At 51.8% G+C, this 23,234-nt stretch overlaps 11 protein-coding genes across 11 annotated transcripts; 5 read left to right on the top strand and 6 right to left on the bottom strand.

Annotated features, from left to right (window-relative positions):
* Nucleotides 1-196: 196 nt before the first annotated feature.
* VTN49DRAFT_7363 (uncharacterized protein) lies at nt 197-1,471 on the bottom strand (the record flags this gene model as incomplete). Its single annotated transcript, XM_069415624.1, has 1 exon — nt 197-1,471. The coding sequence occupies one exon, from the start codon at nt 1,469-1,471 to the stop codon at nt 197-199; it is 1,275 nt and encodes a 424-aa protein (XP_069272442.1).
* A 202-nt stretch (nt 1,472-1,673) lies between these two features.
* VTN49DRAFT_7364 (uncharacterized protein) lies at nt 1,674-2,255 on the bottom strand (the record flags this gene model as incomplete). Its single annotated transcript, XM_069415625.1, has 2 exons — nt 1,674-2,091; nt 2,143-2,255. The coding sequence occupies 2 exons, from the start codon at nt 2,253-2,255 to the stop codon at nt 1,674-1,676; spliced, it is 531 nt and encodes a 176-aa protein (XP_069272443.1).
* Nucleotides 2,256-3,203: 948 nt separating this feature from the next.
* Nucleotides 3,204-4,292, bottom strand: VTN49DRAFT_7365 (uncharacterized protein; the record flags this gene model as incomplete). Its single annotated transcript, XM_069415626.1, has 4 exons — nt 3,204-3,484; nt 3,549-3,685; nt 3,950-4,151; nt 4,205-4,292. The coding sequence occupies 4 exons, from the start codon at nt 4,290-4,292 to the stop codon at nt 3,204-3,206; spliced, it is 708 nt and encodes a 235-aa protein (XP_069272444.1).
* Nucleotides 4,293-5,417: 1,125 nt separating this feature from the next.
* VTN49DRAFT_7366 (uncharacterized protein) lies at nt 5,418-6,398 on the bottom strand (the record flags this gene model as incomplete). The annotated part of the gene is made up of 1 exon (XM_069415627.1): nt 5,418-6,398. The coding sequence occupies one exon, from the start codon at nt 6,396-6,398 to the stop codon at nt 5,418-5,420; it is 981 nt and encodes a 326-aa protein (XP_069272445.1).
* Nucleotides 6,399-8,250: 1,852 nt separating this feature from the next.
* Nucleotides 8,251-9,328, top strand: VTN49DRAFT_7367 (uncharacterized protein; the record flags this gene model as incomplete). Its single annotated transcript, XM_069415628.1, has 3 exons — nt 8,251-8,276; nt 8,326-8,708; nt 9,249-9,328. 3 exons carry the CDS (start codon nt 8,251-8,253, stop codon nt 9,326-9,328), a joined length of 489 nt encoding a protein of 162 aa, XP_069272446.1.
* Nucleotides 9,329-10,397: 1,069 nt separating this feature from the next.
* Nucleotides 10,398-11,213, top strand: VTN49DRAFT_7368 (uncharacterized protein; the record flags this gene model as incomplete). The annotated part of the gene is made up of 1 exon (XM_069415629.1): nt 10,398-11,213. One exon carries the CDS (start codon nt 10,398-10,400, stop codon nt 11,211-11,213), a length of 816 nt encoding a protein of 271 aa, XP_069272447.1.
* A 453-nt stretch (nt 11,214-11,666) lies between these two features.
* On the top strand, nt 11,667-13,551 carry VTN49DRAFT_7369 (uncharacterized protein; the record flags this gene model as incomplete). Its single annotated transcript, XM_069415630.1, has 3 exons — nt 11,667-11,810; nt 11,891-13,309; nt 13,375-13,551. The coding sequence occupies 3 exons, from the start codon at nt 11,667-11,669 to the stop codon at nt 13,549-13,551; spliced, it is 1,740 nt and encodes a 579-aa protein (XP_069272448.1).
* Nucleotides 13,552-15,670: 2,119 nt separating this feature from the next.
* On the top strand, nt 15,671-17,319 carry VTN49DRAFT_7370 (uncharacterized protein; the record flags this gene model as incomplete). The annotated part of the gene is made up of 3 exons (XM_069415632.1): nt 15,671-15,706; nt 15,773-16,155; nt 16,221-17,319. The coding sequence occupies 3 exons, from the start codon at nt 15,671-15,673 to the stop codon at nt 17,317-17,319; spliced, it is 1,518 nt and encodes a 505-aa protein (XP_069272449.1).
* A 601-nt stretch (nt 17,320-17,920) lies between these two features.
* Nucleotides 17,921-19,299, bottom strand: VTN49DRAFT_7371 (uncharacterized protein; the record flags this gene model as incomplete). The annotated part of the gene is made up of 3 exons (XM_069415633.1): nt 17,921-18,618; nt 18,666-19,212; nt 19,273-19,299. 3 exons carry the CDS (start codon nt 19,297-19,299, stop codon nt 17,921-17,923), a joined length of 1,272 nt encoding a protein of 423 aa, XP_069272450.1.
* A 363-nt stretch (nt 19,300-19,662) lies between these two features.
* Nucleotides 19,663-21,189, top strand: VTN49DRAFT_7372 (uncharacterized protein; the record flags this gene model as incomplete). Its single annotated transcript, XM_069415634.1, has 1 exon — nt 19,663-21,189. One exon carries the CDS (start codon nt 19,663-19,665, stop codon nt 21,187-21,189), a length of 1,527 nt encoding a protein of 508 aa, XP_069272451.1.
* Nucleotides 21,190-21,727: 538 nt separating this feature from the next.
* VTN49DRAFT_7373 (40S ribosomal protein RACK1) lies at nt 21,728-23,058 on the bottom strand (the record flags this gene model as incomplete). The annotated part of the gene is made up of 4 exons (XM_069415635.1): nt 21,728-22,153; nt 22,351-22,668; nt 22,771-22,897; nt 22,979-23,058. 4 exons carry the CDS (start codon nt 23,056-23,058, stop codon nt 21,728-21,730), a joined length of 951 nt encoding a protein of 316 aa, XP_069272452.1.
* Between the last annotated feature and the right edge of the window lie 176 nt (nt 23,059-23,234).

Here is a 23,234-nt window from a genome sequence, read left to right on the forward strand (position 1 = left end):
GATCTATTTTTTTGACTGACATGGTCATGGGTATCATTCAAACGAACCCCCTCGTTTTCCGAAGAAAAGAACGAAAGAATGATAACTATGTACATAGAAGAGACATCAAATTGTTACAAAGAAGTGGAACCATCGTCGTACTTCGCATCTTTCACAAGCACACCGGACCAGCAGGTGTGCTTAGAGATGGCCGAGCTTACTGCTTGTTCGCTGCCGCACGACGCCGAGCGAACGAACCCGCAGATCGCTTAGCATGGTCGATCGCCAACTCGGCGGTTTGACCAGGCTTGCAGGCAGTCCCCTGTGCCAGAGGCTGGGGGGCCGACCACACGCCGCTGGCGCAGCGCTGGATAGTCGTGCCATCGATGCAGTTCCACATGCCCTCTTCGCTGCATTGCCCGCTCTGAGCTCCGTTGGTGTTCGTCGAGGTGCCAGTCGCAGCTGCATTGTTGGTGCTGCTGGTGGTAGTGGTGGCCAGGGAAGTGCTGTCGGCAGTCGGGGCAGGAGCAGAGTTTTCAGAACCGTTCGAATCCTGCTCAAAGAACTGACCGCCAAAGTTGGGGTTGGAGTTTCCAGACGAGGACGGATCCACGGCTCCAAGGTTGTTGATGTCGGCGGTGATCGAAAGGGAAGGAGCATCCTGAGTTGCCGACGGCGCGTTGCCAGAGGAACCAGAGCCCGAACCCGAGCCCGAACCAGAGCCCGAACCAGAGCCCGAGCTTCCTCCGCAGGCAGGCTCGGACATGAGATTCGCGGGGTCTCCGAGACGCTCAACAGATTCGCCAGGGTTTGGGAATCGCACATCGACACCCTCTGGCGTCGTGCAGTCGTTGATGCTCGCGAGGTTGGCAACAAACAAGTCGGGGAATTCTGCGCGCTTCGAAATGGACTTCTCCTCAACGGTCTCACGCTTCTGGTTATCACCTCCCAAGACTCGGAAAGGCGCACAGTTCATGTAGTATTCCCGATTGCCGATGCGGTTGAGCCAGGTCCAGGCCAAAGTATAGTCGCCAGGCTCAATTCCCTCCGGGATTTTGAAGGTGAACTCATCAGCGGCGGTCGCGTCCGCGCCACCACCGAGATTGCCGGTGGTCTTTGCTGGGCACCCGCCCTCAATAGAGTGGATCACCATCCACTTCGAGTCCTTCGTGGGGGTAATGTCTTTTGTCAGGGCAATCTGGCACGATCCTCCTCCGTGAACAGCACTGCCGAAGAAACTGAGCTTCACGTCTTTCCCCACAGGTGCCTGGTTGGTGTCGGCAAGCTCTTCCGCCGAGGGGAATGTGAATGGGCCGCTGCCAGGAGTGAGTTTGCACGGAAAGTTACTGCCACTTGGTTCGAGGGGCGCATTGGCATCCGAAGACTGCGCATTGGAGTAAGGTTCGGGGGTGCGCAGTCTCATGTGGCCATGCACAGTCGACGCGGCCAGCAGCACCGCTGCGATGACGGAACGAGGAGCTTGGAACAACATTTTCAATGCTTCGGGCACGATTCAACTCGCGAACGCCGGTGTCTCTTCGAGTTGGTGGTGCAATGAGTGATCGTAACCGGACGATCAAATGAAGGACAGTGTTCAAAGGAGTGGATTGAAGAAAGCTGCCACAGGCAAAGGAAGGAATGAATCTCGCCAGGAGAGGAGCAAAGAGGCACCTTAGGCGTCCTAATGAGTGAATCTAGAGCAGACCAGGCTCTGGGAGAAGGAAAGAGGAGAGGTCTGAGGAGGTGGAATTGGCATCGAACTTATAGGCTGCGCGACGAGGGCACACGCAGGACCCCGTTTCGATTCTACGTTTCAACCAAGGCCCGCAGTCGCATCGGAACATGGTGCAACTTTGTCGACTGGGGAATTTCCTGCCTAATCGATGGGTCTCTGGGTAGATCAGCGACCCCTCATGCACCATCTGCCGGATGGAGCATGGCTCTTGATCGCATTGGGTGGCCGATGCGTATGATCGCCTCACAGGCTCACTAACGGGAAGGCTAAGTTCCCGGGCGGGTCCTACTGTGCCGCGTCTGCGCTGTGCCGATACGTTGTTGATCCTGGAGGACCGTTGAACACCGCTCAATCCGAGCCCTAATGCGTGCCGTTCGCTGCCAGGGTCAAAATTTACTACCTTTCAATCCCAGTTTCAACAGACGCACCAACGGGTTTCACGGTGACCGCCGTGGCTCTCAGCAGCCAATGCAATGGCATGACGGCATTGTGAAAATTTGACTGGCCGTGCAAGGCACCACTTGCCACACCGGACTTCCATCCGGCAGAGACCCCTGGTGGCCCTGACGCTGCGGAGTGGAGAGTCCCGTATTTACTAGATTGGGTTAACAACGGACAATTATGCAAGGCACCCACCAGGACATGTGGATAAGGAGAGAACGATAAGGACGTCGGTCGTCTGTTTCATCTTTGTCGGCACCGACCAACTATTGTGAATCCTGGAGATGCCGCGATGCGGATGTGGCGATCATCGTCTCCTTAATTACGAATCCCCGTACTCCGCACGAGTACGACTACGGCGTGGTGGAATGACTATCAGAGTTTTTTACGTGGAGATTTTTTTTTCTACCCAAATCCAAATGTTCAGTTGCCGTTCGTGGGTCAAAAAAAAAAAAAAAAAAATAACTAAGCGACACGACGCTGTGCGAGTATTGAATGGAGCGCATGATGACACGTAAGGGGCAGAGCATTTGACTACGTATCTGCCTACGAATAGACATCTGGCAGCCTTCGGTTTCTCGCGTTGCGCATCCGCTGCGTCAGCTGCATAATCATATCTACCTAGGTTAATGGCTATCGTCGATTAGGGTTGAGCCCTGAAAATTCAGAATCTTGCCACATTCAGCTAGGAACCGGTCTCGGAGACCCACCATTTTTCCCGGTCATTCCTCAGCAGAGACGAGGTTCCTGGAAGGGGCTCAGTCCGCCGCTCGCACAGACCACACCTAAGGTCGGTTCAGGGGAATGAAGGGGTGACTGCTTGTGGAGTCGAACAGTGCGGGATTCTGGAAAGTGGAAATCATCGTTTCAGACGCTCTGCTGGAAACCTAATCGACTCGTCAGGCGGAAAAACGATCCTCTTGTCCAATCTCGTTGCCACCTGAATGTGATTCCGAGGAGTCGAGGATGACCATGTTCGCGCCGGTCAACCCAACGACGGTGGTAGAGTACTCCCACAGGGAGTGAAGTAATAGGCTGATTAGCCTGATCAGATGGATGTTACATAGGGGCTTTCGAGCGTAGCACGATGTCCGAGTACTCCGTCTTCGTATGCGAACCAGTCACTCCTCGTCCGGGAATACTCGTACTCTTGCAATTGCCTGTTCGGCTCGTGAGGAGGCTCGGCGACTTTCTCCGATGGCCAGCCAGACTGAGCACTGTTCTTCGTCCTTCTCGGCCCGGGCCCCGCCTCTGATCTGACTCGTCGATCGGGCTCGGAATCGCAACCACCAGAACAGTAAAAACGGCGATTGGCTCGCTTCATGGCCGCTAGGCCAAGACGTGAGAACCAATCAGGGACCCGGTCGAACTCGACATTTTCCTATTGGCGCACCTTGTGAAATCTCAAACCGGGCTACTGCACGTACCAGCTGGACGGGTTGCGCCACTTGGGCGATTGCGGAGGTGCCGGAATCCTGAAATCGTGCGCGGACAACGCCACGGCGAGGAACGACCCGGCTGGACAAGCGCCTAGACTCCAATACAATTGTGAAATTGCCGCGGCTCTCGTATGTGGACCGGACAGTTGGGACGTGTTTGATGAGCTGCGGAACTGGCTGGATTTGCAATCATCCGATGGGATGGTCTGGACAACGCAAAATGCTTTCGTATTTCTCGTATGGAGGAAAGTGTTGGAGCAACTTGCGTGGAAGACCGATCAGGACCGAGGCGACTTGTTGTCTATCATCGTTGAACAGTGGTTCCGATACGAGTACTCGTGCGACCGGTCTCTACCCGACCCCTGTCGCAGGATGTCTCGACGAACTGCTCCCCCAGTACTCGTATTGATGCTCCGCAGGTTGCATACTCCGAGTGCATGTGAAGCAGCCAGAGAATGTCGACACGCGCTCATTTTCCGCGGAAGCAGGAATCATGGACTTGTATGCTGGCATGGCTTCTGTTTCATTCCTCAGTTCAGCAGAAGAAGGATTGGTGCCTGTTGATCTCGTACACGTGGTGTGCTGTCCAAACTCGCAGGCACGATTGGACGCTCAGTCCACCAAACTTCACCAGACAATTGCCCCAAGCATCCAACGGTCACCGCCAGTTTGACCCTGCGGATAATCTTCGTTTTCATTGGAAGTGCCGATTATGACATGCAGAATCTATCTTAGGGTGACCAAATTCAGAGATATACCATTGGCCATTGCATCGTCTGCAACATCTGTGATGAAATACACGTAAACGGTCGTCATTTCCAAGAAGATCCAAGTAGGGAAACACTGGCGCTCAGGCATCAGCACATGAGCAACTCGAGATTGCTCTGTCCTGTCGAATTCGAACCAATCTGACCCTCACTTCACGCGACCAGTCAAACGCCACTTGCAAGATGCTCTAGCGACTCTTCGTCAGGACTGATAGTTGCCAGACTCTCATCCATAGCGCAGCGCCCTCGATAGTTCCTCGGGCGATTTCGAGTCATCCAATATCATCACATGCTTCGAAGGGTACAGAGTCTCTGATAGCGCGGAACATTGTTTATATCGTAATATGGTTATGGTTACGAGTCGTGAAACGACGAAGTGCACTAAACTATCAATGCAGCATCCGCAGGGATTGAGCTCCTGCCTACGGCCGGTACATAGTCTTGTTGACGCGTTGGATATCCAGCATCAAGCGAGTTCCAATTTTGGCGCGTCGCAAGACCCCAGCGCTTTGCAGCTGCAGAAGTTTCGAGTTCGGCCATCAGCAAAGACGGCCGACGTGGCCAACAAAACAAGTACCAGACGCAGAACATCCAGCTACTGTTGTTAGATCAGCTTTGGCATGGTTAGATTCCCAACCGGAGTGATGATCTTCGTGATCCATTCGAAGCCCCAGACCACAATTGGCTACGAGACACGAGACGATGAGGGACATCATACATGGCAGTTGTGCACCGGAGCTTCTTGAGTAGACTTCGTCTATCAATCAACAGTTGGAAACGGCTGCGATATGACACATCCATCAACAAAATTGTCGCCTATTCTTCTATGCAACGAATCTCGCTGCTTGGTGCATACCAATCAGCAAAGCACCTTTGCCGTGCACCGTGTTTGGCTTGCATCTGGCGCTCATGATATGATTCCTGCAGCCAGATCATGAATGGTTAACGAACAGCCTTTCGTCTCCCTATCTCGGTTGATCATGAAAGTCTTGCGCGCCAGCAGGTTGACGACCGTGCTCCAGGTACGTCATTCCATGTTTCGTGATTGTGGTGGCATCATTTCTTCTCCTTTTTCTTGCCCTTGTCCTTCCCAGTGGTGGAGTTGTCCTTGCCAGCAAATCCCCCTTTTAGAAGCGCATCCTTGCCAACATTATTAATGATCCTGAATCGGTCGGGCCCCAGAAGTACACCCCCAAACCACCGCGTAACGACGACAACAACATCCCAGACATCCATCAACTGCATCATGTGAAGGAGTCTGCCCCCTGCAGCAGTTTCCCCATCGTCATCGTAATCCTGAAAAGTCATCTCCACCCCGTCCGCCCTCGTCTCGCGGATTCGCCATGCACTGATATTATGTGTGGCCGCAGCGACCCGCTTGTCCGTTGCGAGGAGATGGTCAATATATGCCTGGGCCTGCTGTCGGCTTGTAACGTGGGCGGCCCGTCCCACAAACACGGACTTCTTCTCCGTCACCACATCGGATAGCGACCATTCAGGGGGACTGTCGATGCCGAAGGCGTCCTGCAGGGACAGTGAGGCCAGTGATTTCTCAACTTCGACCCCGGTTGCCCCGACCGTAGCCTTTTCTTCCTCGGCCTCTTCACCGGGTTTGCCAGAGCTGAGTTCAGAGAATTTCTCATTCGCATCGCTAATCACCTCGTATAGACACACTTGACCAGGTTGATGGGTCCTGTGGATTATTTCTTTGAGCACATCAACTGCGATGCGACCTTCGCCGCGTGATGCCGTTGATGCCGTCCCAAGGACTTTCGGAGCTGTCTCCGGATATTGATCATCAAATCCGATCACAAAGGAGAGGTGCGGATGGTCAGGTAGCTGTAGGGTTACAGTTGCTGTAACGCCTTGGGTGTCAGCGTTGGCGGAACCCAAATCTAGAGTACGGGGGCGGTGGGAGTCAGGAGACCCTGTCGATATCTTTTCCACATCAATCGTGCTTGGGTCATAGATCGCGTTGATGGCCTCGATTTCTTCGGCCAAATCTCTGTTTTGGAGCAATTCGAGCGCTGATGGCATCGTGCACTGCAATTTTTCCTGGCATGTAGCCTATTCTGAAGAAAACCAACACTGGGCTTGAGCTTGACCGTAGATCCTCGGTCATGAGAGAGTGGGTTCTATTATCTCCTAACAGCGCCCCTTCCTAGTATGTGGTTTACTAGTTTAGACGATTAAAGATGCTATTTTTTTTTTTTTTTACGCGGCCTTGCGAATTCACGCTCATGAGGAGCACGAGTCGCAGGAGGACGTGATTGGCCATTCCTCGGAGCTGGCCAGGTTTGCGATGTTTGCTCTTTTTGCATATTTTGCAACCCATTGAGAACAACCCTAAACCCTAACCTTCCAGTTGGATCCCTGCGCAGTCGATCTTCACTGATCACTCCATCATTGGCAATCTCTTCTTTCAGTCGTGCTGCAAAGATTGTACGTCTTAAGCAGGTCAAGTCTCAATTTGCTCTCGACTCGCTAAGACTTCGCTATTGCCTGAACAATTTGATCCTTTCCGGAGTTACCTCCAGCTTAATCATACCGATTCCCGGAGTCGATGGTGTGAGCACGGAGATAAAGTAGTGCCTGATGGGTTCTGTTTCACGCCAATTGATCGATCACTGATAGTCAATTACTTGATTGTAGCCTGTGAGAGAACAAAGTGCAGATAGGACACTTCATTGTCTGAAAGTCACACCTCGCATTACTTTGAATGTGAGGAGAGTACACATGTTCTCTCACTCCATAAACCCATGAAGGAATCTTGAATGGCACTGAAATCAATGTTCGGCACTGCTATCACTCGGATATTCGAGAGATGTAAATTGGACTCCAATGTAATTGCACTGAATGCGTCCTTCTGGATATGACTGACAATAGTCCGTCAATATTCCGTTCTTCGGTGCGTGAGAGTAATCAACCCTAGCTATTGTAATGCTGTTTCGTTCAAGATCATCTCAAGATCATCCTCATCCAGGTTGGTACAGAAGAGTGAGGAATAGGAAGCGTAACGGCCGAATCCTCTGCTCAGCATCTATCTCCTCACATAACACCTGCTTGGTAATCGCTGCTGTCATCAACGTTGCGCGACACGCCAACCAGCTATAAAAGATTCGTACTACACAACTTCTTTTCAAAACTCCATTTCAACCCTGTCTACACCAGTCAACCATTCCACTCACAGAACGTGACATTTGCAAGCGGGAACACTGACTGTGGCTTGTTCAGACTCCAGAATGTGCATTCCGTATAATCCATGGCGCGCCACTTTCATCGAGGACGGCTCAATTCATCACTCACGGCCACCTGCAATTGTCCGGCGCAGGTCCAATTACTACGTGATTGAAGATGGTGATAACCCTCGCTACGTTAGGGTGAGTTACTGAACCATTCCCCTACCTCGTGACTCGGCACATTCACTCTTTTCCACTTGTGCATATAAAAATGGTTCTCATCCACATCACAAGTTACTCTTCATGTTGAAACTCCATCACCCAAGAGGCCTTCCGTTGGAAGACGCTATTTGACTATAAGCCTCTGTTATATACTCCAGACGATCAGCATGAGCAGGATCCCGGCGAGATATGGCACACAGCGATCTCGTTCGGAGGTTTGGAGTCAACAGGATGAATACAGGCCTGCATCACCTCCGCCCCCGTACTCGGAGACCGCCTTGTTGCCAATGAGTGCAGATCCTCATCCCCCTGCAACTTCGCTGCCATTGAGACAACAAATAACTCAAGTCAGAGTATCGGAAATGATTTCGGTTCATATCTCTCTATCTTTTAGACCCTTAAGAGTCAGGATCAATGTGGAATTACCGGCCCATGTGGCTGTATGATCGCTTCTTCATTCTTACATCTTGTGGCATCACTAACATGGAATGCCGTGCCAGGATGTCTCAACTCGGTATGTCTCGCAGCAATCGATCTCGTATCCTCAGCGCACAAGAGTCCAGCCAGAACGACACCACTCAGATGAGCCCTCTCCGCGTAGGAGCAGGCATCGCCGTGTGCGCTCCAGCTCCCATCGTTCCCACGAATCAGCATCACATAACGCGCGACGTGCTCGTGATCACAGCCGCAGCAGGAGCAGAGGCAGAAGACAATCAGAAACTCATCGCCCACGGGAAAACAGCGAAGGTCCAGCTGGAACTCCGAGTCCAGAGTCCCCACGTCCAGCGAGTGAACCTATTGCATGTTTCTGGGTCCAAGAGCTTGATGGATCATTCTCGCTACGCACACCTAGTGATATTGTCGAGTATTGTCAGCCCGGAAAGTGGGAAATGGGAGAAACTGGACATCCATATTTCGTCAGACTATCCACTGTCCCTGATGCCTCGTCGACCTAGGCATTTTTTTTTTTCTCTCCATGCACCACAGGCACGCACGAATAGGATCGGCCATCTTTCGTTCTAGTTGTTCAATTTCGTTTCCAGTTCTCAAGATTGCAAGGTTTTATTGACATGGGCCGGCCGTTCCCAGGATCTCCAGAGTCCTCATACTTTTCTGTAACATGGTCAGATACTGCTTCCATTGAGAAAACAATCCGATCGGATATCCTAGTACGATCTTTCAGTACAACATAACTCACATAGAGCGAGTAGCAGAACGCGCGCATGTAATTCAGCTACCGAAACGTATGGAGTCGAACCTTTGAAGCAGTCACATTGTCGGGACTACCTGTGTGAACGCCGAGGCAAGTCACTCTGACAGTAACTATGCGGTCATACCAAGTTTACCCAATGGCATATTCGTCAACGCTACACTGATCTTTTCCAGAGTACATAGCTCTCCGTCAATGTGCTCGAAAGCTCAGCTGCTTGGTGACTCGATTGCCTACCTGGAGCTCCCAATGCACGGTGACGATCCCCCGTCGTAGTTAAACCTGATACTTTCAAGGCTCTACCGGCGATTGTGGAGGCGACATTTTCCAGAGCCGGCGACAATGTCGAAAATTGACGGAGAAATCTGCAAGCCATGATAAAGTAGTGCTACCTTTGAACAATGATGAACTGAATTAATCAAGAACAGCACTGATTTCAGGGTAATGGATTGTCATGTCGGTAGTTTCCGAATGACTCGCACGGTCACTCCGATTTTACAACTTAATAAGGAGTAATTGCCTGGTAATAAAGAGCTCGAATTGCGAGAAGAAATCTCCTGGTGACCTAGAGCAGCATCATTGCGTATGGGCGGCGGAGTTGACGACACGCGAACACTCGCACGCTACGGAGGAGAGATCGATCGATTGCCGCTATCTGATTACCGAATCAGGTAGTAGGTTCCTTAATCCTTACGGGTAAACGCAGAGTGACTTGCAGCCAACCCACGTACTGCCGAAGACCCCACTATCGTTGGAGAGCAAAGGTTATCGAGAAATTTTCACCTTCAACAGACCAGTCACCACACCAACTTCATATATTTATCCTTGCGGACTTGTGGGAATCCAACAGCTGGATAGCAGGGTTAAAGTTAACTCCGGGCCGGTTACTAAAGACCGATGATTGTGTGGCACAAAAGTCCGTACCTCCGTACATCCGTTGTCAGAAGGCATGCAGCACTCAATTTGAACTGGGAAAGACCGGTTCAGCGGTGTTGAATACGGACACCACATACAATTTATCCCAGCCAGCCCCTTCGAAAGGACGTGACAGAGTGAGCTGTTGCGTGGAACTGGGCAATGGTGGACGGGAAGAGATATGCCAGACTTGCAGAATTTATGCGAAATGGGCCGATTCCCCAGAATAATCTCCGTACGATAGGGGAGTGTTATATTGATGCCTCGTAGTAAATATCTCTTCCACTCCAACACTCACGATGTAACTTCAATAATGTAAAATGCGGACAGCCCGAAAGTTTCGCATGAAGTCAGGTATTTAAGGGCGAGAGTCCGATGGTGTCGTCCTACTTGAGAGCGGGGATCTGTCATTCTGTCTACTACCTAACCATCAATCTTCCACTCGTCGTTTCTCAAGCCATTCTCATACCAAGAAGACTCGAATAGTCTTGCAACAGCCGTTTGCCAAACATGGCTACAAAACTATACAACAAAGCTCTGATCATTGGCGCGACATCTGGTATCGGCCAGGGCCTTGCGGAGAAGTTGGCTAGCTTTGGCACCAAGGTCGTCTTGGTGGGACGCCGCAAGGACCGAATCGACAATCTCGTCGGGACTCTTACTGCCGACAAAGCAGCTGGTGTGGTATTTGATATCACGGAACTCGAGGAGATCCCAAGCTTCGTCAAGCGTGTCACCGAGGAGCATCCGGATATCGATGCAGTTATCCTCAATTCGGGCATCCAACGGGGGTTCGATTTCTCCCGCCCGGAGACTGTGGACTTGAAAGTGTTCCAGGAGGAGCTGACCACCAACTACATCGCCTACGTACATCTCACCATGGCATTGCTCCCTTTCCTGCAATCTCGGAGCTACCCTACCCATCTTATTTACGTGAGCGCGACATTGGGCATTATCCCGACACTCCTTACCACTGGTGGTTATAACGCCTCAAAGGCTGCTCTTCATCATTGGATTCTAGTTTTGCGGGAACAGCTGAAAGCTCGCTCGGACAACAACATCAAGGTTGTTGAAATCTTCCCTCCCGCCGTTCAGACTGAGCTTCACGACGAACGGCATCAGCCTCACCTGAAAGATGGCGGCAAGATCGGGATGCCGCTGCAGCAGTTCATCGATGAGACCTACGAAGAGCTGGTGAAAGGGGATGAGCAGTTCGGTATTGGCATGGCGAAAGCAACTATTGATGGATGGGAGAAGGAGAGAGTCAACCTGTTCCACAAGCAAGTTCCGATTGTGGAGGCAGCTCTGAAGCCATTCCTCAAATGAGTCACAATGCATAGTGATAGAAATAATACAGTGTTCTCGATCTTCCAAGCGATGTTAGCCCAGAATTCCTTCCAATTGTAATCATAGAGTGTTGCCTTCAAATTGTTTTGGCCACGGCCAATATCTGATTAGATATGACGAGTCTCATACCCAGTGGGGGTGTAGCCTACTCGTAGGAGGAAAACAATTTTCCTGTTGCTAGTCACTTACTAAGCTGGTTGGCCAAGCTTCGGGTTTTCCAACTCGAACGCGGATCGGAATAACAAATTTCCTAACGCCATGGTCACGTGAAAATTTTCCAGTGATTTATCACGTGACAGACAACTCCGGCGCGACAGATCGTCCAATGACGAAGTCCTTGCCACTCCGTCGAACTGCGCGTATCAATAGTTTGCTCGGTCACCTAACATACCCGACCCAACGCCATCGACGTGGTCAACAGCTTTGATCGTCATGGCGTCTGTGGCAGAAGGACTTTTCAAGTCCCTCCCGAAGCCCAAGAACTCGGGCGAAGAGGAGGAACCGCCAAAATCAAGGACACAACGTTTCCGTATAGTCGATGCAAGTCAGGTCGATGATTCGCAAGTTGTGCTACGGGTACGTCTCAGAATGCATTTAAATTTTTCATGGCGTCGGCATTTATTTTGACTTACGGAGCTAACATTGCCTGACTACAGAGAAACATCCCGCCGTACGGTAGTCGAACGGGATGGCGACCTCGGACTCAAGAAGATTTCGGCGACGGCGGCGCATTTCCGGAGATCTTGGTCGCGCAGTATCCGCTAGATATGGGCAGGAAGGGCTCATCCACCACATCAAATGCGCTGGCCATTCAAGTCGATGCGGAGGGGAAGGTGAAATACGATGCAATCGCACGCCGTGGTCATAGCGAGAATCGCATAGTCCATGCATCATTCAAAGATTTAATCCCGCTCCGGCAGCGGGTGGACATGGGTGAAATATCTCTGGACCGACCGTCGAAGGAGGAGGTTGAAGCACAAATGGAACGAACAAAGAACGCTCTCGCCAATCTTGTGGCAGGCGCCGTAGCTGCGCAAAAACCAAAGAATGTCAAAGGGGGCCAGAGGTCGGGCCCAACCTTTGTGCGATACACACCTGCGAATCAGATGGGCGACACCAGTCGGAAGAATGATCGAATCATCAAGATCATGGAGCGGCAACAGGATCCAATGGAGCCACCGAAATTCAAGCACAAGAAGATCCCACGAGGACCACCTTCGCCACCTCCTCCGGTGATGCATTCACCACCAAGGAAACTGACAGCCGAAGATCAGGAGGCATGGAAGATTCCGCCACCTGTGTCAAATTGGAAGAACCCGAAAGGTTACACCGTGCCATTGGACAAGCGTCTCGCAGCAGACGGTCGAGGTCTACAGGATGTGACTATCAACGACAAGTTTGCCCAGTTTGCCGAAGCATTGTTTACAGCAGACAGACATGCTCGAGAGGAAGTTCGGCTCCGGGCACAAATGCAGCAGAAACTTGCGGAGAAAGAGAAGGCACAAAAGGAAGAGCATCTCCGTCAATTGGCACAGAAGGCACGGGAGGAACGAGCAAAGGCGGCGGCAAGTCGGCGATCACGCACGCGCTCTGTCAGCGGGAGCCGATCACCGTCGTCCTCTCGCTCCGCTACTCCTAGCGATGAGGATGAAGCTGTCCGTGAGCGTGAGCGTCTCCGCCGGGAGCGGCGACTGGAAGCCGAGAGACAACTGCGGCAGTCACGCATGGGCGCTGAACGAAGACTTCAGATGATGGCACGGGAGCAGAATCGTGATATTTCCGAGAAAGTGGCTCTCGGATTGGCCAAGCCAACACAGTCGGCCGAATCGATGTACGATTCCCGGCTGTTTAACCAGACCAGCGGGCTTGAAAGCGGGTTCAACGAAGACAACCCGTATGACAAGCCTCTCTTTGCAGCGCAGGACGCTATCAACAGCATTTACCGACCTCGTCCGCAGGCGGATGAGGACGACGAAGCTGCCGCGTCCGGAGAAATTAGTCGGATTCAACGGTCCAATCGCTTTGAGGTATTGGGCCGCGCTAAGGAAGGTTTCAAGGGTGCTGCCGAAGCAGAGGTAAGAATTCTGCCACTCGTTGGTATTGTTCAATCAACGGAGCTAATGCTGTTGTGTCTTGACAGGCTCGTGATGGCCCGGTGCAATTCGAGAAGGACACAGACCCATTTGGTATTGATAGCATGATTGCCGACGTGACCGGTGGCAATGCAGGTCAAAAGCGGTATGGCATGCAGGAGGCGGATCGTGGCCGTGACGATGGGCGAAGTTCCAAGAGAGCTCGTGTGGATGACGAGGACTGATCAGCAATTACTGAGATTCGAAGACTTATCGCCTGTAATTTTCTTAATGGGACGTTATGTACAAAGGACTCAACTAAAAATTTCCTTTACTTGATCCGGGGGGAAAATTGGTGACAAATGTAGGTGGAACTGTGGACAGTTCCTTGGTTAAACCCGAACACCGGTTACCGGTATCCTCTAGTGATTTTCAGGAGACGACACTCGATCCCATCATCACAAGATCTCTTGGCCCAACAGGGTTTAGTTGGTGACGTCGAGCTTCGAATTCGCGGGGAGGGCGCCCGACATCACACCGTTTTCGAGTCTAACATGCGTTCACATGCGTTGGCGTTGCGGGGAAGAAGCCATTGAGGGCCGGCCTCAATCGTGAAAAGGCCATATCATTCGTCCCCGGATGTTTGAACTGTCATCGATTTGGGTTCATTTGACCTTAAGACATTGTGGCTATGACCAAGCTGGGCTTCGATTCCTCTTCACCTGCACAAAGCGCTTTGTTGGCCTAAAAATACGTATTCCGTAGAGAGGGATCCCAGACCAGCGCCGTGCTGATCTTTTTCCTACGCAAATCGATGGATGAATTCGTCCTGATTTAGACCACGGGACATCGATACCCATCCCCTTATTGATCGAGCATTTTGATTATAATATATGCCCTCTCGATACATTGTCCCAATCAGAATATCATATTTGATTGAACCCTAACCCACAATCTGATCAGATATCGTCTCCACGCCGCGGAAGTTCTCGAGAACTCATAATGTAGGCTCATGTAGCTGTCATGTATGAATCTGTTGATAATGTGACAGGAGTTACCGCGATTTCCGCGACAAAAAGTGGTTATTCATTGATCGAAGATCAATGGTGTACTTATTTAACACACCCCATGGGTTAACCCCCTCCAGGGTTCCTTTGCCCAGGAAGCTTAGTACCACGCTACCGAGCTAGTGGGAAAAAAAAAGTGTCCAGCAGAGACGCCGTAGTCCCTTGTCGCCGTGGCTGGCGAGTAAGCCTCGCTGTTTGCTTTTCGCTATTGATCCTAGGGCGACAAGGATTCCTCGTGGTCCCCTGCACTAGGAGAAATGACGGTTGATAAACTTTTTCTGTCGTAACCATGCGGTCATTGATTGGATTCACTGAAGGTTCGCTTGACCTAGAGAAATTTGATCTGCATCTCGAAAGGGACGGGCTGCATAGCTAAACCAATGACTAACGGAGAAATTGACAGTATTAGGTTCTGTTGATCATGGTCGTGGTACCGCCTGGGTAGTAACGGATGGCAAGGCTGATCGGATTTCATAGCGACAGGCCTACCGCGTTCTCCCAGGACTTCCCCGACAAAGAACTCGAGCCTATCAATCAACAAGCGCCACGCACATCGAGTGACCATCATCATAAGTCTCTCGCTCTCCTCTTCAAACCCAAAGTTCTCACTCTCGATTAAGTTCTTATTCCGCTGTTTGCTCAAACTCCCCGCATTTGCCGACCCACCGCAAATGCCGGAAGCGAATCATCAGAGATAAGTATGAACGGAATCCATTTTCTGTTATGTATTTTCAGCGTGCGATGCTGATAAGCCGTGGCGACTTCTTGATACACAACATCGGGAGACTTTCGGATATCTGCCGCATAATGCGCTTCTTGATGGATCCGAACGATCAGAGCGCAATGTCAGATGCCGTCGATGAAAGCACATCTTTGTGTTGAGCAGTAATCGAATTGATTTTTTTTTTTTCTGAGGCTTCAGTAGTGCCATATCAAAGACGAAGTAGCTAAGTACTAAGAGGTAAGAAATTCCGTACCTGAAGGTTTGATTAAAAGTGGACTCGGGGCACGCGTGCTCGGGCAACCATTGCTCATATCGCAATTTCTACCAGTCATCGGCATCATCTCGGAATTTCACTACGACAGCCGTCGCAATCGCAGCTTGCATTGACAAGCCGTCAGCTGGTTGCAAGCCTGCCACGACATCTGCACATCTCCACCCGCATATTCTCTCCACTGCTGCTGGCCGGCACGCTGCTTTAGGGAATCGCAGAGCTCAATTGAGTTCTGGTTGGTTTATAAATGTCACTGGCTGCCTTCTACGACGTCCCTGTTCGTAGTCCATCTGCCTTCGACCATGGAGCAGCCGTCGTCTCTTACTGTCCAGGTCACGGTATATACAGTATTGGCTTTCTTGCTTGCCTTGCCCATGATGCTGACTTTGATCTGGCTTTGATAGGATCGCAGCTTGATTTTAGTTCATATTCCCTTGGAGCTTTATCCATTCTTCGGTCAAACAGTTCTCAGCCTTCTCTTCAGTGATGTCCCACCTGTAAAGAAACAAGAAAAGGCTCATGAGGACGGGGATGGCCCGAGGCTACCGACCCATGGCTTTCTCAATTTCTCCATTACTCCGGTTGAGTGTTCCGTAATCTGCTCCAGAGAGGCAGCGGAGCGCTACTTTGTCCCATTGGCGAATAAGTTTGCCGGCCTTGCAGCCGAAGATGGGCCGAGAGTCTCAATTAGTAAGGATGATTACATTGTCATGCAGGTCGACGGCCAAGGACTGGACGCTGGCCAGAGAGTGCTAGAATTGACGAGTCCGCTTGCGATGGCCGGAATGTACGTTCCATGCTTGACACATCAGGCCCCAAGAAAAAGACACAGCGGCTAAGAACGTGACTCAGATCCATCTTCTTTATCTCGACCTACTTTTCCGATTACATCCTGGTCCCGTCTCGAACAAAAGATCAGGTCATTCGTGCGTTAGAAAGTCGAGGGTTCACCTTTGAAGCTGGGTCCGATGCCTATGTCAATCTGTCGCCCCAATTGAAATCGTCACCGACGTCGCCGACTGATGAATCCCCGCCATTAACGCCGCCGCCGTCTTCACACTGGGAGCTGCAAGCTCGCACCTTTGAGTCGCTGCGGAAAAGGAACATCGTGCCCAGCGTTGATCCCACACTTCAGCTAGTCCAGTGCGCAGCCCATCACCGAGACTGGACCAGCGAGCCATCATGGTCTATTTTGCGTCCGGCGCTGACCACCACCCTGTTGGTCGATCAACCGCGCTTTCTGTCCCTCACCCTCACCCCAGCTGACCCAGCCGCCTCCCTCTTGCTGGAGAAGCGGCTCCTGCCTCGCTTCACCAACCCCGAACTGAGCTCGGACGGCGACGAGGGGAGTCTGCTCCTTGGGTCGAAACAAGACGTCTTGGTTCCCATTACACTCGACCTGCGCGAACTGCCTCTGGAGGCTACGGGCATTGTCTGCGGAGTGGCCGGGCGTCTTGCCGCGGCAGATTCAGGCCGGGAAGCAAACGAAGCTGGTACTACGTCTCCCAACGGTTCTAAGCGCTCCTCATTCGATTCTTCGTCGAACCAGGACGCGTCCCAATCCTCGCCTGGCGCGAGTGTGACAGAGAACAGACACAGCAGTCCATTGCCTATTTCTTCCCCTCATCATCGACGACACCAACACGAACAACAACAGCGACACCATCAGCATCATCATCACCGGCATCACCATTCACATTCCTTTTCTTCAGCGTCTTCCGTCTCCGAGCCTCGCAGTTCGGCTCTTCCGACACCAACCGGCCAGCTGCAACATCAGCTCGTTCCGGATCGACCCCGTAACGATGAGCCAGGACCCATCGAGATCAGCTTCCTGAGCACAGCCCGTGCGGGGACGGTCCTGGTTGGCGAACGTGAGCTGCAGCGTGCGGTCGACGCTCTCGAGGCGGAGAGGCGCCAGCCTGATGAGTCGATATTGGCGAATCAGTCATAATTATTTGCATCAAAGCATTGTCTCTAACCGTTTTCTTGCATGAGTTTTCGGGGACGTGACCAAAAGTTGGATTAAAAAAAAAGAACATTCACTGCATTTTCTTGGTCCGGGGTAAAAAAAAGGTGTTATGTTACATTGGAAAAAAAAAAAAGAGAAAGTTGTCATCCATGGCACGTGGACATTGTCACAAAAAGTTAACTACCATGTACATGAATTGGTTGTTGTGCATCCCTTCGTGATTGGGTTGTTTCATTTTAGCGGAGTTTCTGTCATAACGCAAGGGGAGGTAAATATGACGAAGATGAGAGATGCCGATCGGCAAATTGCATGCACATTGCGTGCTACATGTTCGAGGACGAGCAATCCCACAGGGACCAGAGTTGTCCTCGGCCCTTTGGATGTTTTCTCTCAGCCTTGTATTATTGCAGGTTAGATGTAATACCAATCCTTCGCTCGTGTCCCTCTGTACAGGCAGGACATGGCATCATCCAAATCCAGGACAGACCGTGCAGAACTTGGGGTATATGACAGTATGACTCGTACTGGTATTGGCGTACTGCACCACATCTGCTGCACATAAGAGGAATTCGTAGTGGCCAACTCACTTCTTGAAGAAATTGGTTATTCGCTGAGAGCCATCACTGGCCTTTTTCGCCGTGGCCTGACTTTTGGTCTTGACCGGAGAACGCATCCCACGTGGCTTCTTCTCCGGTAATTCCGATGCCTTTTGAGCCAGCTTCTTCCGCGGAGTGGTCTGCGCTTCTGTTTTGACGGCCTTGGCGGCCTTTTTCTCAGTGTCTTCCTCGAAAACTTCTCTTTTCACTCCCCGTGGTGACGACTCCTGCTCATCGGCAGGTACTGGTTTCGGTGCATTGTCTTCTTCCCACTCGTCATCTTTGGTCCCGCGGGAATCAGTGTCCTTGACTACTCTTCTTTCTTCAGAAACTGCGGTTTTCTCGTCTGGTTTTCCCGTCGCAGCACCTTTTTTGGCCGCATTCGCGAAGAAGTTGGCAATGTTGCCCTTGTTTTCTTTGCTGCTCACGGGAATAATAAACTCGGGCGAATCGTTGCCAACTTTGCCGACCTCTTTCGCTACTGGGTAGCATTCAAGTTCGCCTTCGTATGGTTTTAGGATGGATTGCAGTTCCTTTGTCCATGTTGTCCGGCGTGGGTCCAGCCACGTCCTCATTGCCTCACTATTAGGTTCTAGGATAACGGGCATGCGATCGTGAAGGAATTTCAAGTACGGATTGGAATCGGTCGTGATAATGGTGTATGTGTAGAGCTTCTCATCGGATCCTAATCATCGTCAGCTCTCATACTTTCAACTCCGTTCCACCGCTAACCTTCATATTGCACACAGTCCCATAACCCGGCAAAGTACATCAGATCCCCGTCCTTCCGCTTGATGAAATGGGGAATCTTCTCCTTGCCTCCGGGACCCTTTTTGAGCCATTCGTAGAAACCCTGACAGACCACAACACACCGTTTGCGCTTCTTCATCGACGTCCACATCCCTCGATCCTCGATTAGGGAGTCATCGCGACAATTGATTGTGCGCATCAAGGAGCCGTAGTCCGGCTTTTTCTTAGTCCAGAATGGAATAAGCCCCCATTTCATCCCCTGGATGATGTATCTCGTTCCATTCCGCGTACCATGGGCGCTGGTATCACCGTCATTTGCATCTACGGCTGGTTCCTGCGACCTATCATTATCTTGCTGCTGGTCTTCATGCGGTTGCTCTTCATAGCCGGAATCAGGTGTCTCAGCGCGATATACTGGCCCAATGTAACCAGGTGCGAAGTTATACGTCTCTCTGATATCGTCGTCATCTGGCGCGTCGTCCACTTGCATTCCTTGTTCTTGAAGGCGGCGCCGAATAAAGGCGATGCGCTACGTCTACAATCAGCTTGCGAGAATACAAAATGTTTTCAACCGTACGCGCATGCTCACCATTCCCAAGGCGTATCGGCCGCACATGGTCAGAGGGAGTCGAGTTGGTTAACTGTTGTTGTTTGGTTAGCTGTTGGTCCGGGGGATCTTGATCTGCGACGTCATGCATAGAGCTTGGACCAATCCCGATTGTCAACGGATCCCTGATCGATAATACAGAATATTGTAGTTTACAATACAAACTAGTACTATTGTAGTAATATACGCTCAACATTTCAGTAAGTTACAGTAACAGTGTTGTTTTCGCGATGACGCTGTTCTACAGCATTTTCTTTCGATCACTTGGCACCATTGCCCAAGGGCGACGACTACCTGTCGGTGTTCCCCAAAAAACAACCGAATATCATGTTTTTCGTGGTCAGCGATTGACCGCGAATCACTCCCTCCACGATGCTCGGCCGGGCGCCCATACGCTTCGGTTCTGTGCCGTCGAGACTCTCGTCGACACCGCCGTATCGATCACTGTCTTCTTTCACCGCACGACCGAGGCCCAGCAGCTGTAGCATCAATGGGCTTTCCCGACCCTTAACCCCGATTGTCGCGCACCTACAATCACAGAACCGACAATTCTCCTCTAACTTTTCGCAACGTCTTCGGCGCTTGAGGCGTATCTACCGAGATGCTTCCAAGGATATCTGGAGGAAGAATCCGATCCTCCTTCCCGTAGCGATTCTGTCCGTCATAGCGTCGTTTGCGCTGGCGACCTATGTGCTCGGGGTCAGACTTCCAAAGGTCGTCCCGGATACGCACTACCCACCAAAAGTCGCAGATGCCTTGCGGAAGGCTCTGTATTATACGGAGGTCAACTTGCAACCCCAGAAGGCGCTTCAATATTATCGAGAGGCTCTAGCTCTCTGCAAAGAGGAGGGACTGCCCGCGTATTCGGATGAAGTGATTGGGATCAAGCTCAAGGTTGTGGACATGTTCGTCAACGCCGGCCTGTATAAGCCGGCCGTCAATGCGCTGGAGCGGACAATTCAAGAGACGACCAAGTTCATCAACGGTCAATCGGAACTCCAGACCAAATCTCTCAAGGAGCTTCTTACTCTGGAGGATATTCCGGTCGAAGACCGGAACATACTAGACTTCCAAGAGGCCAACAAAGAGGCTCTCGAGTTCCGGATGAAGCAACGGCCGAGACTGGTGAAGAAAGTAATCGGGATGTTCCTGTTGATGGGCGACCTGCTGGCGGATGACCACATGCGCGAGTTCGAGAAAGCACAAAAGGTGCGCGAGAACGCCGTCCGGATGTGTCTGGTGGAGATGAAGCTGCGGCGGGCCCTGGGCCAACCTGTCGTAGTGCCCCCGGAGGATGATTCGTGGATGACGCTGGAGGATGTCGGGCACGCCATCACCCCTCTCGCGGCATCATACACGGAATCTGGCCGACCGGACCTTGCGCTTCCGCTGTACATGCAATCTCTGGCCATGATCCGCGAAGCGCAGAGCGGGCCGTCATGCAAACAAGCGACACTCCTCGAGATCATCGCCACCACGATCTGGGAGCACGGGTTGTATGAGCATACTCTATTCAAGAAAGAACTCTCCGGCCAACCACGCCTCCTGGAGCCGGATGACCCCCGACTCAAGGAGAAATCCACAGAAGAAGAGCTGCGCAACCTGCGCAACGTGGCCCGTAGTTGGGCACTGAAAGCTCTGGACGTTGCCAAGCACGTCCCCGACGACGATCGCAGCGAGGAGTGCGACGAGACATGTGCCGCATCATCGCGTCTCCTTGCCTCCATGGCCGCAGCGGACAAGAACTTCAAGGAGGCCTGGAAATGGCAGGCTGAAGAGCGCAGACTCGCCAGAGTTCTCGGTGCAGAGGATCTGGTCGCCGCCGCTGACGAGCATGCTCAGATGATTCGTGAGATGGAAGAGGAACATAAGGCTGGAGTGTCGGCGCAGAAGTCATAATGTCATTTGCGCTGACCAGAAATTGGATTAAGGTCTTGTCTATGTATTATTATTAGAACCGATTCATGTCAATTAGAGTACGTGCCACCTTCTTTTTATACCTCCACTTATGTTGGAGGTAATGTATAGATTCCTGTCATAAGATATCCATCCATGATTGTGATCTGTCATCCTCGTGTCGTCGGGATGAAATGATGGCATGGCGTCTGGCAGAATCAAGCTCCAGCTCCTTCAGGTTGTTCGATTTGATATTCAATATCAGAATGTTCCATGATTAGAAGAAACAGCCCAGTAGCATTCAATGTCATTCCTACTCTACAGGACCCAAACAGGAGGTTGGACATGAGGAAGACAACGGTGACGGCTCATATGCTCATTGCTTCATTCCATCTGTCTTTCCCGTTACAAAGGAAACACAGAGAAAAGATGGATAGCTACATCTATTATCCCTTTTTATTTTTCCTTTCCCCATTGGTGGAATATTTCACCCACCTCAACAGCCTCACCTCCTCCCCCCGTAAGCCTCGCTTCTGTCCCTTTAAGCTCGCGACATCACGCCCCAGGCCCGGATCTTGTTGTCTGTGTAGCCAGCGAACAGGGTCTGGCCGTCGGCGCTCCACGCCAGAGACACGCACTCGGGCTCGCGGCTCTTCTTGCCCTTCTCAACGAACTCCGGCTTGAGCTCATCGACCTTGCTCTTCTTCTCGAGATCGAAGATAGTGATGCTGCTGCTAGTAGCAGCGCACAGCCAGTATCGGTTCGGCGAGAACACCAGGGCGTGGATCTCGTCACCCGCCTGCAGGGAGTACAGGTGCTTCGACTCGTTCAGATCCCACAGCATCGTCGTGCCATCCTTACCACCGGAGGCGCAGAGCGAGCCATCGGGCGAGATGGTCACAGTGTTGATGTAGCCAGTGTGGCCAATGTGATCGGTCTGGAGGCGGCACGAGGCAAGTTCCCAAACCTATAGTTGAGCGTTATCAGCAGACTGTCCAGCAATAATTGGACCAATTGAGAAGTTTTTTGTAAACAATGTTGGAATCAGAAATATGGTGGTTTGTTGGTCTCATTGCCGCGAACGGCTCTGAAGTAGCAAATACGTAGCAAAACATCATTTGTGCGAGGGGGTTCGACTTCAATTGGAAAAAGCAGAGGACATACCTTAACGAGCTTGTCCCAGCCAGACGAGACGATGACCGGGTTCTGCGGGTTCGGGCTGAATCGCACGCAGGAAACCCACTCGGTGTGGCCCTTGTCGGTGATGGTGTACTTGCAGTCGCCCAGGGTGTTCCACAGCTTGATCGTTCGGTCACGGGAACCCGACACGATCTGTCGGTTGTCGGCAGAGAAGGACACGGAGAGGACGTCGCTGGTGTGGCCGACGAAGGTGCGGGTGGTCGTGCCAGTGGACAGTTCCCACAGGCGCAGGGTCTTATCCCACGACGAGGACAGAGCGTAGGCACCATCGGAGGAAATCACCTGTTAGTCCGACAGAATTCTCGTTAGCTCTCGTGTCTCCTTCGCCCGCTTCTGGACTGTCTCGAGCTGCATGGCCCAGCGCCAGGAGTACATCACACATACACAGTCAGAGACAATGTGATTGTGGCCGATGAGGCGTCGCTTCGGGTAGCCGTAGGCCTGGTCGTCACGGCTCAGGTGCCAGATGATCAGAGTCTTGTCGCGACTGGCGGACAGCAGCATGTTCGGGCTAAAAAGAGCATTCGCAGTCAGATTCCGCCTGAATCACCGCATCCCATCCTCCTCGCACAAGCTCCGCAGGCAAGCTTACTTCTCAAGAGAGGTGGCCAGGGCCGTAACCCAGCCATTGTGGCCCTCGAGGGTTCCACGGAGGATCAACTGCTCAGCCATTTTTCAAGGTCGGGCGGGCGGTCGAAGAGCCTTGAGTCGGAGAAAGGCGAGGAGAGAGATTGGAGGGCTGGAGCAATTCGTTGGGACTCGTGCCGGCAAAGATTGCGATTATTTCGCACGGGGACCACGAAAGAGCGAACAGGGTAAACCCTAAGCGCACTTTTTTGGTTGCTCTT

This window comes from Thermomyces lanuginosus (genome assembly GCF_041956635.1).
Source record: "Thermomyces lanuginosus strain ATCC 200065 unplaced genomic scaffold VTN49scaffold_6, whole genome shotgun sequence".
NCBI lineage: Eukaryota > Fungi > Ascomycota > Eurotiomycetes > Eurotiales > Trichocomaceae > Thermomyces > Thermomyces lanuginosus.